At 29.9% G+C, this 19,993-nt stretch overlaps 1 protein-coding gene across 2 annotated transcripts in view; it reads right to left on the bottom strand.

The window, feature by feature from the left end:
* The window catches only part of g (adaptor-related protein complex 3, delta 1 subunit-like garnet), an 88,599-nt gene extending 69,059 nt beyond the window's left edge, over window positions 1-19,540 (bottom strand). The window contains exons 1-5 of one of the 2 annotated variants that reach the window (XM_076484769.1): window positions 19,255-19,540; window positions 7,839-7,934; window positions 4,867-4,947; window positions 4,269-4,349; window positions 1,858-1,965 (exon numbers count right to left, since the gene is read on the bottom strand). In XM_076484769.1, the coding sequence (XP_076340884.1) occupies window positions 1,858-1,965; window positions 4,269-4,349; window positions 4,867-4,947; window positions 7,839-7,934; window positions 19,255-19,350 (462 nt within the window). In that variant the 5' untranslated portion in view covers window positions 19,351-19,540. The remainder of the gene's footprint in view (window positions 1-1,857; window positions 1,966-4,268; window positions 4,350-4,866; window positions 4,948-7,838; window positions 7,935-19,254) is intronic. The other variant, XM_076484770.1, reaches the window with a different exon arrangement.
* Window positions 19,541-19,993: the final 453 nt, after the last annotated feature.

Genomic DNA, 19,993 nt, shown 5'->3' with positions numbered 1-19,993 from the left:
AAGTGAATTTAAGTTGATGTCAACAATTGTAAAATTCAGTTAGTTGCACATCATTTTACAACTTTTTTGCTTTAAAAATTGTCAAAATCAAATACATCTTTTAAAACTTTGGATTATTTTTTTACAATCTTTTTCTGTATAACTTACTTATGCAGAATGCAAATTTTCAAACTTTTCTTAAATCATCATGAGGCTTGTTACATGTTTGAAACAGTGCAATTCAGCATTTCATACATTTGTCATCCATGCCCTCCTTAATTAAATATGGTTTCTTATGCATCTCCCTACTTTTATAAATGGATTAGAGAAAGTTAAGTGACAAAATGTAATATAATACATGGATACCCATTAAAATGCTACATGTATTGTAGCAATTTATTTTCATTACTGAAAAATATATTAAAACTTAACTGCACAATTGACTTTAATTACTTGTGGCTCCTGAAGATATCACTTGCACCCCCACAGTTTAGAAAATGCTGATGTATGTTATTAATGGCTTTGTATTGTTTGTATGCTTCAAAAAAGTAATGAATTATTAACTTAATTGGTTTTGGAAGGGTTCCAATAATTTCTTGGGTAGATCAGTTTCTGCTTACAAAAACCACTTGCCTGTAAGTGGATACCTAACTCAGAGGCCTGGTATGGTCAGGTGGGTTAAGGCACTGGACTCGTCATCTTAGGGTCGAGGGATCGAATGCTCGTGACACCAAACATGCTCGCCCTTTCAGCCATGGGAGTGTTATAATGTTACGATCAATCCCACTATTCATTGGTAAAAGATCAGCCCAAAAGTTGGCAGTAGGTGGTGATGATATGCTGCCTTACCTCTAGCCTTACACTGCTAAATTAGGGACATCTAGCCCAGATAGCCCTCATGTAGCTTTGCATGAAATTCAAAATAAACCTAACCCAGAAGACATTTCTTGATACTTATGAAGTTCTCAAATAGGGAAATAGTAAAGACAGTAGGTTTGCACAACATGACCATAAAAAAACACCCAAATACTAAATAAAGAAACAAACATAAACAAATGCAAAATTAAAGAAGCCTTACTTAAACAACTCAAGCCCAAAATAAACCAATATAAAGAAACATTTTTATACCTATATTAATAAATATAATCCAACATCTAAGCACTCTTTACATTTCTACACTCAATTACACAACCCCCTTCAAACATGTGGACAGCTATCGGTTAATTACCTCTTTCCTTCTTTGTGAACCTGACGATGACCGAAAAAGGTCGAAACGTTTCTCTACCCATACCTGCCATTTTTACATATATATTTTGCTTTTCAAGTGGGATTTCTTGTCACCATGGAGTGTAATATAAATTACAAACAAATGCTGTTGCAATGTGATAATTTTGAAAATTATTAAATTTAAGTTCTAAAGGGTGGGAGAATTAAATGACTGTTGTTTTAGTCAAATGATTCTGATGGTCATTTGGACTGAAACACTGAAACAGGGTAAACCAAAAGTCTAAATTCTGGATATTTGTAACTTTTCAGATCGAAAGCCACATTTCTCAGAACAGAATGCATATTCAATATAACAATATACTCTTTTCAGTGACATCTAAAATAAAACATTCTTCCTACACAGAAGTCTTCATGTTTTAGTACCATGTTACGTTTCATACAAGCCTTTATAACAGTCTAGGTTAAGTATAATACATAGGAAAGTATATAAGAGCATCTGAACCTAAAATTATATATTTGAGTTGAATCACTGTGAAAAATAGCAAAACTCAAGCAAACAAAGAACATATATTCAGAAGAAAAGCTGAGCCAGTGGAACATTCAATTTTACGACAGTTAAATAAAGCATGCACAAACAAAATTCTAACTCACAAGAGTCATGACATCATTGGCAAGGTCACGTGCTAAGTCTGGTGTTACGAAACATGACAGCCCCGTCATTGCGGCACCAGCATCATATATATTTTGGCTGTTTAGGTCCTAGCATACAAAAACAATACATATACTTATACATTTGTAGCTTCACTATACACCTTAACAAAATAAAAAATACAACAATGATGAAAGTTTTTTTGATGTGAAAGTCTATTTGAAATAAAAAGATTTCCAATCTTTTCTATTAATAGTTTAACTTGGTTCATCTGTGGTATGAATCGTAGCAATAGAAAATATTTGAAAAACAGAAAAATCCTTGCAAAGATACAGAATATCTAAATAAAAAAACAGTGAAGCACACTTACTTCAGCAACTTCACAGTTTTGTTATTTAGATATTCTGTATCTTCCCAAGGATTTTTCTGTTTTTCAAATATTTTATATTGCTACGAATGATACCGCAGATGAACCAAGTTAAACTATTGATAAAAAAGATTGGAAAACTCATTTCAAATAAACTTTCACATAAAAAAATCCTTGCAAAGATACAGAATATCTAAATAACAAAACAGTGAAACATACTTACTTCAGCAACTTCTTTTGTTTTATCAACAGTGTTTTCACTCAAAGTATATTTTTAAGTTTCATACTGGTTTGCTGAAAACTAATACAAAGACACCATTCTCTTGCAGTTACCACTATCGGATAGTAAAGTTATATGTAGTAAAAACAATGAATTTTGGGATCTGTTTTGTTTTTTTTTTTTTATTACTTACTTCAGCAACTTCTTTTGTTTTATCAACAGTGTTTTCACTCAAAGTATATTTTTAAGTTTCATACTGGTTTGCTGAAAACTAATACAAAGACACCATTCTCTTGCAGTTACTATCGGATAGTAAAGTTATATGTAGTAAAAACAATGAATTTTGGGATCTGTTTTTTTTTTTTTTTTTATTTTATTTGGTTTGCTGGTTTGCTGAAAACTAATACAAAGACACCATTCTCTTGCAGTTACCACTATCGGATAGTAAAGTTATATGTAGTAAAAACAATGAATTTTGGGATCTGTTTTTTTTTTTTTTTGAGAATGATGCTTGATATACTTACTTCAGCAACTTCTTTTGTTTTATCAACAGTGTTTTCACTCAAAGTATATTTTTAAGTTTCATACTGGTTTGCTGAAAACTAATACAAAGACACTAATACTATCGGATAGTAAAGTTATATGTAGTAAAAACAATGAATTTTGGGATCTGTTTTTTTTTTTTTTTATTTTATTGTTCCACTTTGAAACTATTTCTATACAAGTATACTGGCAGGATATGTATAAAAAAAGCCATTTCAGATATGCCATAACACTCAAAATCTGTAGTTATTAGTCACTTATTATTTTGAAAGAGCAAGGTTTGAGCTTATTTGGTAAACTTGAATGTCAGTTTTCATTTATTTAAAATTTCTGATGGGAAGTGCAGCTCACTTTCTTGTTTGTAATTAAAAAAAGGGTTTTAGGAAATGAAAATGAGTTACAACCTGTGCTTCTGGTTATTTTATCATTTTTAAGGTTTAGTGGTGAGCTGTTGATATTTACCCTATTCTCTAGTATCTCACTGATGTACATTAATAATAGTCTGCTTTACTGCTCTGCTTAAGTTACTGAGAATGAATAAACAGGGCATGTATGTTTAGTTAGTTTTGCTGCTGGTTGAACTGGTTGGATAGAGTGCAAGTTGTAAATTAGGATATAACTAGCAAGCATGATGCTGCATTTAAATATTTTATTAAATTAGTGTATGAAAAAGTGAGGGGAAAAATGAGATTGATTTCATCTATTACCTACCTTGTTTATTATAATAGCTTGGAATAAACTCTTACAAAAATTAACAAAAAAAAAAACATTCTATTTTTCAAAATGATACAGTAAAACATAAGGTACATAAGGTGAAAAAACACTAAACTATCACTCCTGTTAATAAGACAGTATGTCCTGCAGTAGGTTGATTTGGCTGCATGACACACTATCATGTCTATCTCAACAATTATGCAGTTTGCTTAATCCATTAAAGGGCTGTACTTTCAAATTACATTAAAAATCTACAAATTTCATAAGCTTGGGCAATGTTTGAGTAATAAATACATTCTAGTGTAAACTATAACAAGATATCATGACCAAACATCATTAAAAAGATATACCACAAGAAACCTTGCCTAAACTTAAAAACTATAACTGCACAAAAAAATTAAATACTTAAATTACAAATCAACACTCACATTTTTCCAATTACATATTATCACATTTATCTTTTTCAAATTAATGTTACTGCACAACATATTTAATAAAATGTTATATAGCATTTATTTCTCCTCCAGTTTTGTCATGCACAAAAATCAAGAAAAAATTATACAACACACCTTCCTTATCATGTTTGTTGTTAACATCAAAACTTCAGTATCATTGTGGAAACTCTGAGATGCAGCCAAATAACCGGTACGCTAGAAATGAAGAAAAGTATGCTTAGACAAAATTCTATTCAGAATGGTATTTAATTAAATAAATTTTAATAATTAAAAAAAAAGGATTAGAAATAAAATTACTCATTATTTAAGTTTTTCTCTTCACTAAAAGAAAACCTTTTTGCTCTTTATTTCAGTTGCTGTCCATTCTACAAAGTTTTGTCATGAATACTCTCTCTAAACAATTTATCAAAGAATATTTTATAATTGTTTCAGTTGTTTACTATCTTAAAATGGGATTTAAACATATCTTTGCAACAATGTCACATTATTTTTTTAATGTAATTGAGCATTAAATGATATTACAATGAACGTGTATTAATTTTGGATATAAGTGTCACTGATGCTCTTTAAATGTATTGAAATTAATGTTTGTAATACTATATAATGTAATCACAAACCATTAAATATTCATAAATTGGCATATTATACTTGTTCACATTATTGAAGTCAAATGCTTATACAACTTTACCATTTACTAAACAATAACTCTTACCTTGAAAGTGAATTTTGTTGAGCTCATAACCTCAATTATGTTGAAAGCAGCCCAACTGATATCATAGCCCAACATTTGTAACTAGAAAAAAACAAAAAAATTTTTTATGGTAATTATAACAAATGAAAGTAGAGAATGAAACCTCTTATCACCTAGTCTGACCTCCACATACATATATATTAGTGAAAATGAATACATTTTAATGAACTTAAATAAGCAGAATCACAAGAAAGGACAGCAAACACAAACCTCTGACTAATTATATTAGTTTGTTATAACTTAAAAAACAAGCCTAACAAGAATAAATTAAACAAAAATGCTGCACCAATCAAAAAGATCCCTGGTTACAAGCTATAATGTGGGGTTATAAAATGTACCCTAGGTTTTGAAAGTGACCTAGGAAGTAGTACCCACATTGCAGTAGGGATACACCATCTATCAGTCTTAACCTCCATTTGCCAGTCTTACATAAAAGAAATAAAAGAGTAACAATAAAAATTAGGAGAGCAAGATGCGAGTGCTTAAGCCCACAACGTCCTGGATCTATATCACTCTTCATTGCCTACAGGTAGTTGTGAGAAGGAAGGTGACTGCTCTCCCAAGTAAAAAAAGAATAATCGAAATAAAACTTAGAAATTAAAATAAGGAAATATTAAAGTACTACAATTAGGGGATAAGTAGGTTGAAAACTTCTCTAAGTTAACATACTAGGCCCCAATATAGTAGAAAGGCACTAACTGACAGAACAGCAAATGAACTATACCAGTATGAAGCATCCCATCCACACATCCAAATAAACTAGTATTGCTCCCAACCACTACTCATTCACCAAGTCTGCTGTGATTATCATGTTCTAAACAAGACTTTATGGCATAAAGTATTGCCAAATTGTTAAATGATTTTATTCATAACTATAAATAATTATGAGAAATTAAGTAAAATTTCTCTAATTCTTATTTCTATATATATATTTAATAAATATATATAAAAATATATTTATATAAATGTGATGCACTTTGATAGTGTGGGATACCTATGAAAGATATCCCAAACAAGAGCAGTAACAGAGGGCCAGTTGGCTGGGTCAAGCTTCCACCTGAGCACATGGGTTGGGTGGTGTCAACCACAACCAATCTATCTCAAAATGACGGGAAAATATCACTACCCCATGGGTTACTGTCAACCCTCAATGAAAAGAGGGAAAATAAAGAAGTGGAGCAGACAGAGACATCAATAGCAGTAAAAGACTGACTAGGTGCATGAAAATAAGTGTAAAAATCAGTACTGAAAAGAGAAGGGTTGTAAACTGAGAGCATCCATTCTACAGAACAACACGTCCCATCAACATCAGCACCTGCCTGAAAAGGATCATGTCTATTAAAGTCCCCCAGGACTAAAATGGAGGTGGCAACTGTTCAACGAAAGCACCAAGGTCTGATTGATCATAGGTCTTTCCAGGAGACAGGTAGAGAAAACAAACAGTGATGGTAGGACCCAAGGAAACAAGGATGGTTACAGCCTCAAAGGGTGTGTTGAGTGGCAAAGACAGTGTGGACACATGCTGATCAACCAGCAGAGCCATCCCTCCATCACAAAATCTATCATTTCTTTGCAGAGAAAACTGCTGAAAGGTGACTGTATTGGCAGGTTTCAGAAATGTTTCCTGTAAGGAAAGACATACAGGATGGCAGGAAGCAATCAGTGCTCTGATGTCATCCAGATTAGAATGTAAACACTGACAGTTCCATTGTATCAAAGTAGCCATTTTTATTAATGTAGAGACAAATTGGGTGGAGAGCCCTTCTGTTTTTGACCACATTTTTTCTTTATTCGAAGGAGGTCTATTGACCTCCATGAATCCTGCTGTGGAATAATTAGGCAGGTCTCTGTAATGGGAAAAAGATTCCAGCAACTGAATGTAAACAAAGGATCATTCTGCATGTTTGGGCTGGACAAGAAGATGGACCCAAGGAAATGCCTGAAACCATGGTTTGAGAATGATTATTTCAGAGGAAAAGAAAGATCTGTCTGCACTCCCACTGTAGCAGTGGAACAAAGTGCAGTAGCATATGTCCAAGATGGAGTGGTGGACAGTAGTCTTTGAGCCCCGAGATACAAAATGTTTTAGTTATTTAATTACTAAATTCTACATTAGGAAAGATAATTTTGGACCACTGTGTATAGCAGGTTCTAATGATCCAACAAAAACAACTATCATAGTTTTTTTTTTCTTAGAAAATAAATGACAGTTCAATTCAACAACAAAGTTAATTGAATGAAAAAACAAAAAAAAAGGTTAAGTCAAATATGGCCACTTGTACACATCAGCACTGATTTCTTGCAAATGAAATATTTAAAATTGTTTTTGTTAAAAATTAGTCATTTCAAGTTAGATTTTACTTTATTCTAATTTAACTTAAATCTTCACAAGAATGTAATACTATTAACATTTCAGCAGTTATTCATAATACCTCATTCTGGTTCAAGGTAAAAATTATTTACAATTTTCACAAGTTTTGAGCCTAAAAACAAACACCACTGAAAACCTTTTGTCACAAAGCATAATGTACCAAATTCTTTGAACAATACATGAAACTTGACAAATAATGATTACAGTAGTTTGTTTCAGGTAAGAACTGAATATGATTTATTTATTGTGCATCCTTTTTAACTTGTATTTCTGACCTGATAAACATTCTGAAAATTATTGGATATCAATAAATGTGTTCCTTATTTTAGAACTGTTCAGGTGGCAACCCCACATTTAGTGAGACAATAGTTTCATGTTTTAAAAACCATTCAGATAGCAACCCTGTATTTAATATAATGGTTTCCTTTAGTATTAGTGATAATTTAATTAACAGTTGATAAAGATGGACTTAAAGGAAAGAGAAAACAAAGTCAAAACCTGATCAGAAATTTGTATAGTTTGCTAAAATGTGAACTAAATTTATAAAACTGCCAATACTTACATAACAAAGTTTTGCAACAGCATTAGCCTTGACAGCAATGTTACCATGGCGAAGTTCTTCTTTAATTTCTTCAATACACTGGCCAACATACTTGACCTATAAAAATATAATAATGCTAGAATAATTTCCTTACAAATTCTACATCTGCTACTTCTCTACAGTCTGCTTCCTTTCTAATAACATAACTTAAACATACATCATAGAGTACAATAATCACTTAACTAATACATGAATAATTAATATTTTTCTCAAAATTATGATTTTAATATTTCTTGTAAGTTTGCTATTGGTTAATATTACTTCCTATTAAAATGGATTCAAAATGGACCTTGTTTTGAAAGCATCACTGTAGAAATTACTTAAAATATTACCATCAATTAACTTAGAAAATTATATTTTATTAAATACAAAAGTTAGTTTTGAATAGTTTTTAGTAAGTAGCAGTGCTTGCATTAAGCATTTTGTTAAGTAACTGGCTATAACATTTCTTAATTTAGTGTGTTAAAATAAAAAAGCAACTTTAAATTTTAGAGAAATTTCACAAAATTCTTTCCCTGTTTACCTTTATAAATCTCCATGAATATTCTAAGTTATAAACTGTATTACTTTAAACAGAGAAATGTTTTTTTAATAGCTTTGTGGATTGTTTGTTTTATCTGAATATCCCAAATCTTCCATTTCAGAAGATTTAGAGGGGAATTTATTTAGGAGTTAAAGATTTTTAATAAAATAAATGGCAGATGGCTTCTAATTATAACAAATGCATGGTTATACATGTGGAATATCCCAATTTTAATTGAATATATTACAAAGAAAGAATTTGGTGTTCTGGTTGAAAAGTCTCAAGTTAGAGAAGCAATGTGCTGTTGTTAGTATTAGGGCAAATAAGATTTTAGGATGTATCTATAAAAATGACGAATATAAATATATCGAGATCATCATGTCATTGTACAGGTCAATGTTTAGGCCATACTTGGTCTTGTGTCTAGTACTGAGCTCCTTGCCTCAGAAAAAGACATTGAAATGTTCATAGAAAGGCAATTAAGATACCCAAGATGGAATTATCAAAAGAAGATATATTAAGATCTTTGAACTTTTTCATTTTTTTAAACAAAAACAAGAGTCAGAGCAGATCTGATTGAGGTGTTTCAGATTTAAGAGAATTGATAGTGTTGATACATTATCTTTTTCATATCTAATGTTGAAAATGGAAGATGAGAAGACAAATATTTTGACAGGGAAGAGGTCATCTTCAGTTAAGACATTTTTTCTAACAGTATGTCGGCCTATTTAATGAGTTGCCTTCAGATGCGATAGATACAGGTAATTGAAGGGAGTTTAAAGTATGATAAATATTTGAATGATAAGGGCTAACTTCAAGGGTTTTTTTTGCTTTTTTATATAGGGTTAAATCCAGTGGATAGGGTAAATTAGATGGGTCAAGATGTTCCTTATCCTCTAATCTTTCTGTTTTACTAATATTTAAATGGTAGGGATTATTTCTGAGTGTTTTGCATTTAAGTTTAGTTTAGTGAATGGAACAGAAACAAACAGGTATTAGAATGTGTATGAACAAACACACCTAGATGGATACCAAAACATCATTGCTGTCCTTCAAACAGAGAGGTGTTTTCTTATTTTACACACATCCATTATATAGTATTAAAGATATGCTGCAAAATGAATTGGTAAGCCTATTGGCTATTTTCACTCAAATGTTTATATCATGCTTAGAGAGAAAATTATAAACAATACACCAAACTTTCAAGAAACTGTAGTTATAAATATCTTGATGGCAATGCATCAATGGTAAATTTTAAAGCTGACAACTGCTGATAGTACTTTCAACTGTTGATGTCTTTCACAGTTTCTGTTTGTGATTATTTCCATTCTGCTTTATTTTAGACTGATGTTACAGCTATCTTACAAAATTCTCACCTCATCATTAGCATGTAATCAATTTTTACAAGTTATTGTGAATTCAAAGTGACTGTCTCTAGGCTATCTTATAAAAATTTCATCTCATCACTAGCATGTAATGAAGTATATATTTTTTTAATTCACAGTGACTGCCCCTTTATCTTATAAAATTTTCATCTCGTCATTAATATGTAATAAACTTCTTCAAGTTATTGTGAATTCATAGTGAGTTTCCCTTTTTATCACACAAATAACAAAGTCAATGTAAGAATGTAGTGAAATTTATTATATTAAACTTCAATATATACAATTATTAAAATACTAGACTAAACTATAGCTTAGGTGGATTCTTGCATTGAATGAAAGTAAAATAAAAATAATCACTACAATACTGAAAGGCCACTAGGTTGTTTTAGATCTAATCTGCAGAACACCATAAAACAATAATCAGACTTTTTGGTATTCCTAATCTAACTTCACCACTGTTTGTTCCAAGAAATGGGAGTTATATTTATTCACTTTCAAGACAATGAGTTCATGGTAATGACCACATCAACAACTATTTGATAGTGTTGCCTGAACTACCTGCCTTTGATCCCACCGAGTTTAAACACACACACACTCATTGGTTTAATTGAGGAGAAAACAAAATAGCACAGAATTTGTAAGATGTTGTGCAACCACACTGAAGAAAAACCATTAGTGAATCTACCATTAAAATCCCAGAAAAAAGTTTGATTTAGGCCATAAAGAACACAAAATTAGTTCAGGAACTGTTTTAGATTTGAATTCTATTTAGTATGTCCACATGCACAAATAAAATGGAAGAATATACCAGGCACCACAATGAAATTTTTAATCACCATGGTAACCTGACATCTAGAATTTGATAATGACTAGTCTAATCAAACCAAAAGAAACAAGAAAACCTACACAACATAACACAAACTCTACCAATCTCATGTGTAAAACACAATCGTATCAATGCCCAAACCACATGCAAAGACAGCAACTGCTCTCTGACTTGAGCAATTTACTGTATTTATTGTGCTAGCAGAAACAAAATTTATGCTGTATAAATGAAATGTATCTGATCTACATCATTAATTTAGAAATTTCTTCTCTAGGGCATGTCTCTTTCTCCTTTGTTTATAACACTGTTGACTTCTAGTTACATGATCATGAAACAACTTGCCTACATAATGGATATTCCACTGATAGTGTTTTTGTTTGATATAATGTAAAATTGAGTTCTTTAAATTAGGGCATCAAGTCCAGAACAAAATAATGCAGTAGTAAGTGTATTAATCAGAAAACATCACAGTAAAAACAGTGGTCCATTCTGAAGAGGTTTTTACCCATAAAGACACAAGTTGAATACAAGGCAAGCATTCTAACCATGATGAAAAAAGAAAAAACTTGTTTGGTTTTGTACTGTTAAATATTTTTTATGAGCTCATAAAAGAGAGACAGCTTTCCAAGTTAAACCTCGGGCATCAGCTTTGTTACATTTTGTCTTTATAATGTTAAATTCCCTTGACAATATAAAATCAAAATTAAGTCTGTACTGTTTAATAATAGTAAAATAGAGTGAAATATTCTTAATATTTGTTTTCAACACTGCTACTTTTCATTCCTTATATAATTACTCTTTTCTATTTACTCTCTATGAAGTAACATAAAAAAAATGTAAAAATATTTTAACTTTAAAGTAATAAACTTTACTGTCTGCTCAAATACCAAAATAGCCAATAATCGAAAATGCAATTTGATCATGCTATACACTAATGCATTTTAGCTTTGGTTAAGAACAAAGAAAATCCATATAGCCATACAAGTGCTTTTTATGAAGAAGTGATACATACAAGAAAAAAGTGGGAAGTAGAAATAATGATTTAAGCCTATGATTTTTACAGGTTTCATCTGAAATGCATACTAACAGTTGATTTTAATCTTGCATCAATACCTGGATTGAAATTAAAACAGTAATAAATACTTTTTGAGCAAAGGGTAATCAAATAACATTACAGCCATCAATACTAACTACTTGCAGCACAATTACATGCAATAGATATGTTACTTTGCATTTTACTGCCACATTCATATTTCCTACCTGGTTTCGTATCTGTTAGCATGAGTGGATGTCCAACAAAGTTAATTTCTATCTCTTCATATACATTGATATACAAATAGTTTTTAAAACAATCAGGATTCTCCCATGTATACAAAAGTTTAAAGATTTACAATGAGTTTCTCTTATTCTCAGTAAAATCAGAAAACATGTAAAACATTTTTTAACAGGACTAATCTAAACTGACCAATGATTAATTTTCATAAAAAAATAACAACAAAGATATATTTTATACATTGTATGTATACATGTACATATACATTGCAAACTGTAGCATCTGTGAGCATTCATCTGTCTCCCATTTGAAAAGCTACATATGTAGGCAAACAACAACATTCACTTTTGAAATTGTGGTAGAACAGGTTTGAATAATTTTGATGCCAAAATGTATTTTGCAAGCAGAATATTCTACACTGAATTGTTAAGTAACCACACTTACAATTCAAAATGTGACAAAGCTTAGAGAATAAAAATGTAGATTTACCATGTTGTTGTTGAGTGGCTTATAGCATGACCAAACTACTTAACTATGTTTTGTGATGGGTGGTATAAGTAGCTTGAAGTTTTGGCTCTGAGTGAAATCAAGAGTGCAACAACACAATTAACCTTTTCAAAATTCATGAAATAATTTAACCTGAGCACAAGTACTTTTGCCTGTACAGTATACAACATACTGCTGAGTTAACCTCGTACAAATACTGTTCACTAACTTTAGCTTACGTCTATCAGAGCTCAGATTAAATGTTTTAAGAATGTTAGAATGGGTATAAAAACAGAAGGGTTTATGGCTTAAGGTCATTTCTTCTCACCATCACAATCAACAGAACTTCAAAATCAAACAGATGTTTAAATAAATTTAAAGTACTAATCACACTATCAAGTAAATCAATTAAATTTTATAATTCTAGAAAAAAAAAATGTTGCCAAAGAATAAATTTAGACATAAGCTTATAAAATGTGAACTTACAATATTATCCTTAATATTCAAATGTGGATTTTTGCATTTACTGCTTCATCAATAAAGACCACCCATGACAATATTACTGAAGCCAATAAGAATTTTAAAACATCATAATGAAGTACACAACTAACCTTTAATTCACAAGTTAAATTCTTTCTTCTTAGTTCAGTAAGAATTTTCAAATGTCTGATATACATACTTATTTACTGTTTATTACCATCAGCATTGTTAACATAGAATCTGGAATTAACACTAACCTCATTTTTAAGCAAGCCAAACATTGCAGATATAATTGTGATAATGACTAAAAATATTTTTTTTTAACAGAAAAGGTACTCAACTGATGAATTAATGTACTCTAACAAGTTTTATTTTATGACCTTGCATATACCCAGTAAGAACAGTAATTTATCTATATCATCATGTTAACTTTTAGTCCTGATTTAAGTAGGTAGTTTACCTTGATCAGAAATTAATGACAATTATATTAATTCTTTCATGCTTTGGAGAAAACATGTCAAAAGTTACAAATCTCTTCTTGTGATAGATTTCTTAAACCAAGTACAGTATCATCTTAATGGCTCGTCTCCACACACTCAACAACATTAATATTCTTTTTGTGATAAAGGACTTAAAACATTAAATTAACCTTCTTATGTTGTGAGTCCTTACAAATAAAACCATGAAGCATTTGCTTTTTTGTTCCAAACTGAACAGAAGACAACATTTGAATACAACTTTCACCTAAATCCTTTATTATTCATACCACCATCATTACTTTGAAACAAGTATTTACCAAACTATTTCTGAAAAGTCTAAAATCTATTTTAATGTTACAAGTCTGATGAATAAACCAATAGTGCAATACCATAATTCTGATATGCTGTGATGTAAGTGATGAAAATATCACTAACTTAATCCCATTCATGTGGTAACAGTTGATGGCAAATCACTTGCTAATATAAATAATAATAATAACTATTTTGTCTCTTGTAGCTCAATCTCAGGAGTTCAGTGTTTGCTGTTTAAAATTGCAGATATAACATGGTTTATATATTACTATACACTTTTAACTCAGAAACTCTTATAAATGATTATAGTCTTCTGAATAGATGATATAGTTTCTTGACCTGTTCCAGCATTAAGACCAGCTTGATGGTTTACCACTCCCAAATAATGAAGAGGTTGTTTCAAATAAATAGCAAATAGTGTTAAAAAAATTTATACCTCAACATTGATATGTCAAGACAAAACAGATGAAATAAACTTAAGACAGTTCACAATGCAACAGTTTGATGTAAAAATTTAGCAGTACAAATAGCATCCCAGTCATTATCGTGTTCACCACATTCCAATCAGCTGAACACAACAGATAGAGGTTGACGTTTTATTATACCATCTTTTATTTTCACTCAAAAGTTCTTATTAATAATTCCTATACATCTTCCCTTAACTTTTTTCTATTAAAATGTTTGTTTCTGTAATAGGGAGAGTTTACAGGTGATTTAATAAGATTAGTCATGTGATGTGCCCAAATGTTCTTTGCATCACCTTTTTGAAACATTATTTTACTAAATTGTTTTATTGTAAAAACTACTGTACACTTATGTATGCTATAGTGTACATAAAATGAAAAGTATGTTTCAAAAATTGCTTTTAATTCATGATAGACATTTTCCTAAGTTAAAAATAACATAGATTATAAACCTAATTTTGTTACTAAGGGCATAAAGGAAAAGATCAGTGATAAATACCACAACTACAGGAAAGTTAACACTTGTTCGAAAAAAGAAAATAAATTAGAAAATCACAGAGGGCTTATATGAAACACATTGCTGGTAATATTAGAAACAAGCATTTTGGTACAAGTGTTAGAGCAAGGATTGGTAAGTGTTAGAGTGGGGATTGGTCCTTTGCTAAAGCAAGATTTCTGTTGCAGTCTTTGGAATAGCTATGCTTTTAACTATGATTCATGTTTATACAAGTATGTTAACAGTATTCCTGATATTAAGCATTCTGTAAGGGAAAATTGGAATTGATATGATTTGGAAAAATACCCAGTGTTCATGTTAATGTACAAATTTAACAATGGGGACAAAAAAAAATTTAATTATGTTGTGGGGATTATGTTCTTTCCATCTTATTTAACTGTATAGTTAATAAAATTAGAATATTTCTTGTATTTTGGTTTGTTTCAACCCTACACCATCCATACTGTCCCTTGCAGTTTTGTGGGTAGTAACATTCTCTTCTGTTTCATGGAAATCATGAAGTAGTAATTAGACTTGTATTCACTATCTTCAAAATTATGTATTACCAAATGAGAAGAGCCTTGTGGTGAAAAAAGAAAAATATAATAGGAAAACCAATGCAATACAGAGAATGTTCAAACAGTATTACAGTTACTAATTAATAAATTAGTAAATTAAAAAACTATGTTTTTGTACTTTAAGTAAAATACAACAGACAACAGAATCCAATTTTTTCTAACAAGTTGATCCTTAAACTAAAAAATTTCAAACATATAACAGAAACAGACATTAATCTGTCATTAGAGACTAAAAACACTGAAAAATTAAAACAAAGCCCAAGGACCAGACAATACTTTTCCTTCAGCTTTAAAGGAAATAACATATCAATATTTACATTAATTTTTTTATGGATAAGCATTGAGAAGTAGAGAATGTATGATGTTTCTCTCATTTTTTTAAATGGAGAAATACAAATTAATATTAAAATTATAGGCTGTAGGCCAGTTAACCTTACTATTAACAAAGAATTGATTCAATTATTTGTAATTTTCCTGTCAACCCCAAAACCTAAGTTTATATCTGATAAGAAGTTATTATAGTTATCATAGCTTGAAGATATAATTTGTGTCCTGTTTTTCAAGTGATTTTTGTTGATGGTTTTATTACTACAGCTTTGTTCCTACCTTTTTATGAACTCATAGCAATGAAACTGAATAATTACTTCAAAGAATAGCTTTGTAAACAGCAACAGGTAATTATAATAAATAATTGGTGTTAAATATAAATATGTTATTGATCCTTACATTCATTTTAATTTGTAAATGAATTGTATAAAAATATAATTCACTCATTGAATCCAGTTTACACTACAAAAGTTGTTGTTCATGCAACTTATAAGTTGCTATGCAACCACGTCAGTCTCAGTTGTATGTCAGTTGACCTGAATAACTCAATTAGGCAAAATACCTCATCAGTCCCAGATGTGTCAGAAATTATTACATGCTTATTTTGCATTCATATACAAGTTTTTGTAATTAAAATACAAATGAACAGAGCAGATATAGACTATTTATATCAATGTAGAGTATATATAGTTGTTTGAGTAGACATTTATTTTGTGGGTGACTAGCTAGAGCTCTTGTGCATAAATGGAAAAATCAGAAGACTTCAGTACAAACCACAGAAAATCTTTAATAACTTCTTCACATACTCCTCTTTTTGTTCTTCATAATCTTTGTGTTACACTAAACCAGTATGAAAACATACAGACATTTTCTTCTATGCCAAGACAATGTAAGCTTTGTTAGGTTTAGCACATATAACAGGCAACAGCAAGATTCTGTGCTGGCTCAAATCCTTATTTATAGAATATTATTTTCAAGTTTATCATGTTTAAACAACAAACACAAAGTATTTGTTGAAAAGAAATAATTTTCATATAAACTGATACTAATCAAGAAGACTGACAGTGAAAACCACTTTATAACAGTTATGGCCACACCACTTTAAAAAGTAGGTCGTTGGTCACAGACATTTTGCTTTTTTTTAATGGTTTATAGGTAGGACTACTACAAGTGGTGAAATCAAGTATCAAAAGAAACATGTTAATGAATATTAATTTAAAATTGCCTATATACACAAGATTGAACTTTCTGACAAGTATATCAATAAAAGCTTAGAAACAGTTATATTTATTTAAGGCTTAAGTAAATATTTAGAAAGTTTGTACCACATTTCATGCAATCTGATAAAATATTTTTTCTGTGTAGAAAAAAAGAAATTTAAGGTGCACCCCATGTGTCTGGAAAGGGTGGTTTGGTTAAACTGTATTTACCACAACAATTCTAAAATATTTAAATTCAAAATTGAATTAAACACCTATTACCAATGTCCACAAATACATTTGACATTACTTAATTTGAAAATGAAATATTTAAGTAAATTTTCTTACACTACTTCTCTGTATCACAACACTTATTCACTTTGAACTGCTCATTTTACATTTACTTTCCACCCAATATTATTTTCTAAATTTGCAAGGAATTACAGTTATATGGTAGATATCCCCTGCTTTTGTTTTTCATCCTGTGAAAATATAAGCCACTCACACCTGCTTGCTAAGCTTCTTCTATAGCATCCTGTCTTTTAATTGAAAAAGTTTCAAATTAATGATAAAATCAAAGCCAGTAACCATTAAGATAACCAGTTTTGAAGATTTTAATATCCTTTTCCTTGTTTACCAGTGATGGAACTGTGCTTGACCAATTTCTTAGTTAGAAAGCCATATAAATTATATTAGTTTTAGCCTTAGGATACATAATTTTATATTAGTGGCAATATCTTATATTCTAAGTTGCATATTTGAATTTAATAAAAAGGTATGAGACACCATCATTACAAACAATTTGGATTAGTGTTTGATGTGGCATTTATTTACAAGTACAAAAGCTTGATAAAAAAAGATTTCAAACATAAGTACTAAATTTGTTATTTATGTATAGTTTTCACACAAAAGTAATTAAAATGTAAAAAAAAATTAAAGACTTATTAGATTAGATACAAAAACTTAAAATACTTATGTAGCACAGGCTCAACACAAACATAGATAATTCAACAGGCATGTGCTGATAACTTGATTATTTGTTTATATAAAGACTGCACTCAGACTTGACTGAACTTAGAGTGTTCACCATAAATGGATATAACATAATTGAGAAAGTGCAACTATCATAACATAAAATTAAAAGAAAAATCTATTAGCTTTAGCTGTAAAAATAAATGTGTAATTTTATGTTACAATGTGCAATCATTCTAGAAAGAAAAAAGTAACTTATATCAATTTTATATTACTTGGAAGTTACATGGTTGATAACACAGTGTTAAGGTAGAGAAAATAGATAAAATAGTTTTGCTGAAAAACTTTTAATATTCATTGAGGAGATTCTAAAGGTTATGTACATAAAATCTGAAAACTGTAAGATGAAAATGTATTTTTATTCTTAACATTAAAATTGCCTTGCATTTGCACTAACTCAATAAAGGCTATGTAAATTCACAGAAAAAATATTTCATGGAATTGCTTTAACAAGTTTGATTTTTTGTGTTCAATGGCCCTGTAATGTTTATTAAAAGCTTGCCATGAAAAGTTACAGCTTGTATAATGAAACAATGACATGGTGGTTACAAGGTTGGTCAAAATGACTGAGCCCATGTACATAGATTTGACAGTTGGTGAAAGGTTGCACTTGAAAAAAAAAAAAAAAAAAAAAGATGATCAAAAGTGATGCATAAACTCTCCAATAAAACCTTGAAAATCCTCTAAGTTTAAGAGAGCTTACAAACCATATTTAGTTCAATCTCCCAATTTATTTCATGGGAAGTACTAGTTACAGTAACTTTTAAACAATGATGTAAAATGTTTGGCTAAATGATAGAATACAATTGTCAATTATGAAATTACACAATTTATATTAATTCGTGGTAGTTCCATTTTAAGGGAACAAATATAATTTAAAACAAACTTAAGGAAACTGTTTTAAAAAGTCAAAAGTTCACTTTCTTTCTTTAAGATAATGTGATAATACATTACCCATATTAAATACAAGGTATCACACTACTATAAATGAATATGCAATGACTGAGAACTGTTAAGCACAATTAAAATTTACAGTATATATGAGTATAGAAATATATCATACACATTTGTTGCTACTTTGACGTATCACTAAATAGATCTTTAAGTTTTTTTGTTTTTTTCTGCCACATAAAAACCTAAATTAATTCTCAAAAAATCTTTAGCCAGTGGCACTTTGGCCAGTCATTAATTAGAAATAAAAACTTCAAAATTTGTAGTCCTATTGAATTTACATTACTTACAGTGGACAAACAACAGGTAAACGTATTAAAATACAAAATAACCTGATGTGTGACTGACTTCGGTTATTTTAAAATGTAAAATATTTAGCTAATAACTAACAACAACAAAAATACTGAATAACAGTATTACAATTAAACTCTAACACTATGTAGTGTTGAACAACAACAATTCCTTGATAACTGTATTGACTATGCTTAAAATAAGTTTCACATACGGTATAAAACAAAATTATAAAACTTGAAAAACTAGCTACATTCACAATTACAGTCACTCACCTCATTTTCTTTATTATTTCTTATACCTCTTACCAAGTCCGTCAAATTCTTATCAAACATACGTTCAAAATTACCCTTAACTTTTTTAAGAGCCATGTTATTGTTAAAAGAAACCTAAATACCTTATTCGTAAATTATAATCTATATAAAGTGAAACCTGTTGAGGTTAATGTCTGCATTCCATCTTTACAAATTATTGCTAGCCTATTCCATAAAACTTCTTGCGTGGAAAAATGATGGCCGCCAACTAATAATCACGTGATTATCCAATCACAATAAACGCCATCTATTCTATTTAAAGTTGATTCTCTGCGAAGCTGTAAAGTTAAGGTGTTGACGGTCTAATAAAATAAGTTGTAAAATATTAGCCTTACGACACCAAATAAAATGTTGTTTTTTGAACACATAGGCAGGAAAAAAAAAGATATTTAATAACAATATTTCGAAAAACTGCTCTTTTCTCACAACGCTATTTTAAAACAAAATAACCGTTGTTTTTTTTCTGATCAAACACTTGATTACAAAGAAAACAATAGTTATTTAAGTAAGATTTCTATCACTTGCACTTTATAAAGCTAACAAGTCAATCTAACTATAACAAATAAGTTTTGAACAACATATTCACGAGCAAGTAGATTTGTTACTATGATATGATTAAATAAGGCGAGATAAAACTATATTAAAAAAATTACTATATGAATTCTACATGGACAAATTAATACAAGTATGAAATATATAC

The sequence above is a fragment of the Tachypleus tridentatus genome, chromosome 2, assembly GCF_004210375.1.
Source record: "Tachypleus tridentatus isolate NWPU-2018 chromosome 2, ASM421037v1, whole genome shotgun sequence".
Taxonomy (NCBI): domain Eukaryota; kingdom Metazoa; phylum Arthropoda; class Merostomata; order Xiphosura; family Limulidae; genus Tachypleus; species Tachypleus tridentatus.
Note: the sequence above shows the minus strand (reverse complement) of the source record. Positions and strands in the feature narration are given on the sequence as shown.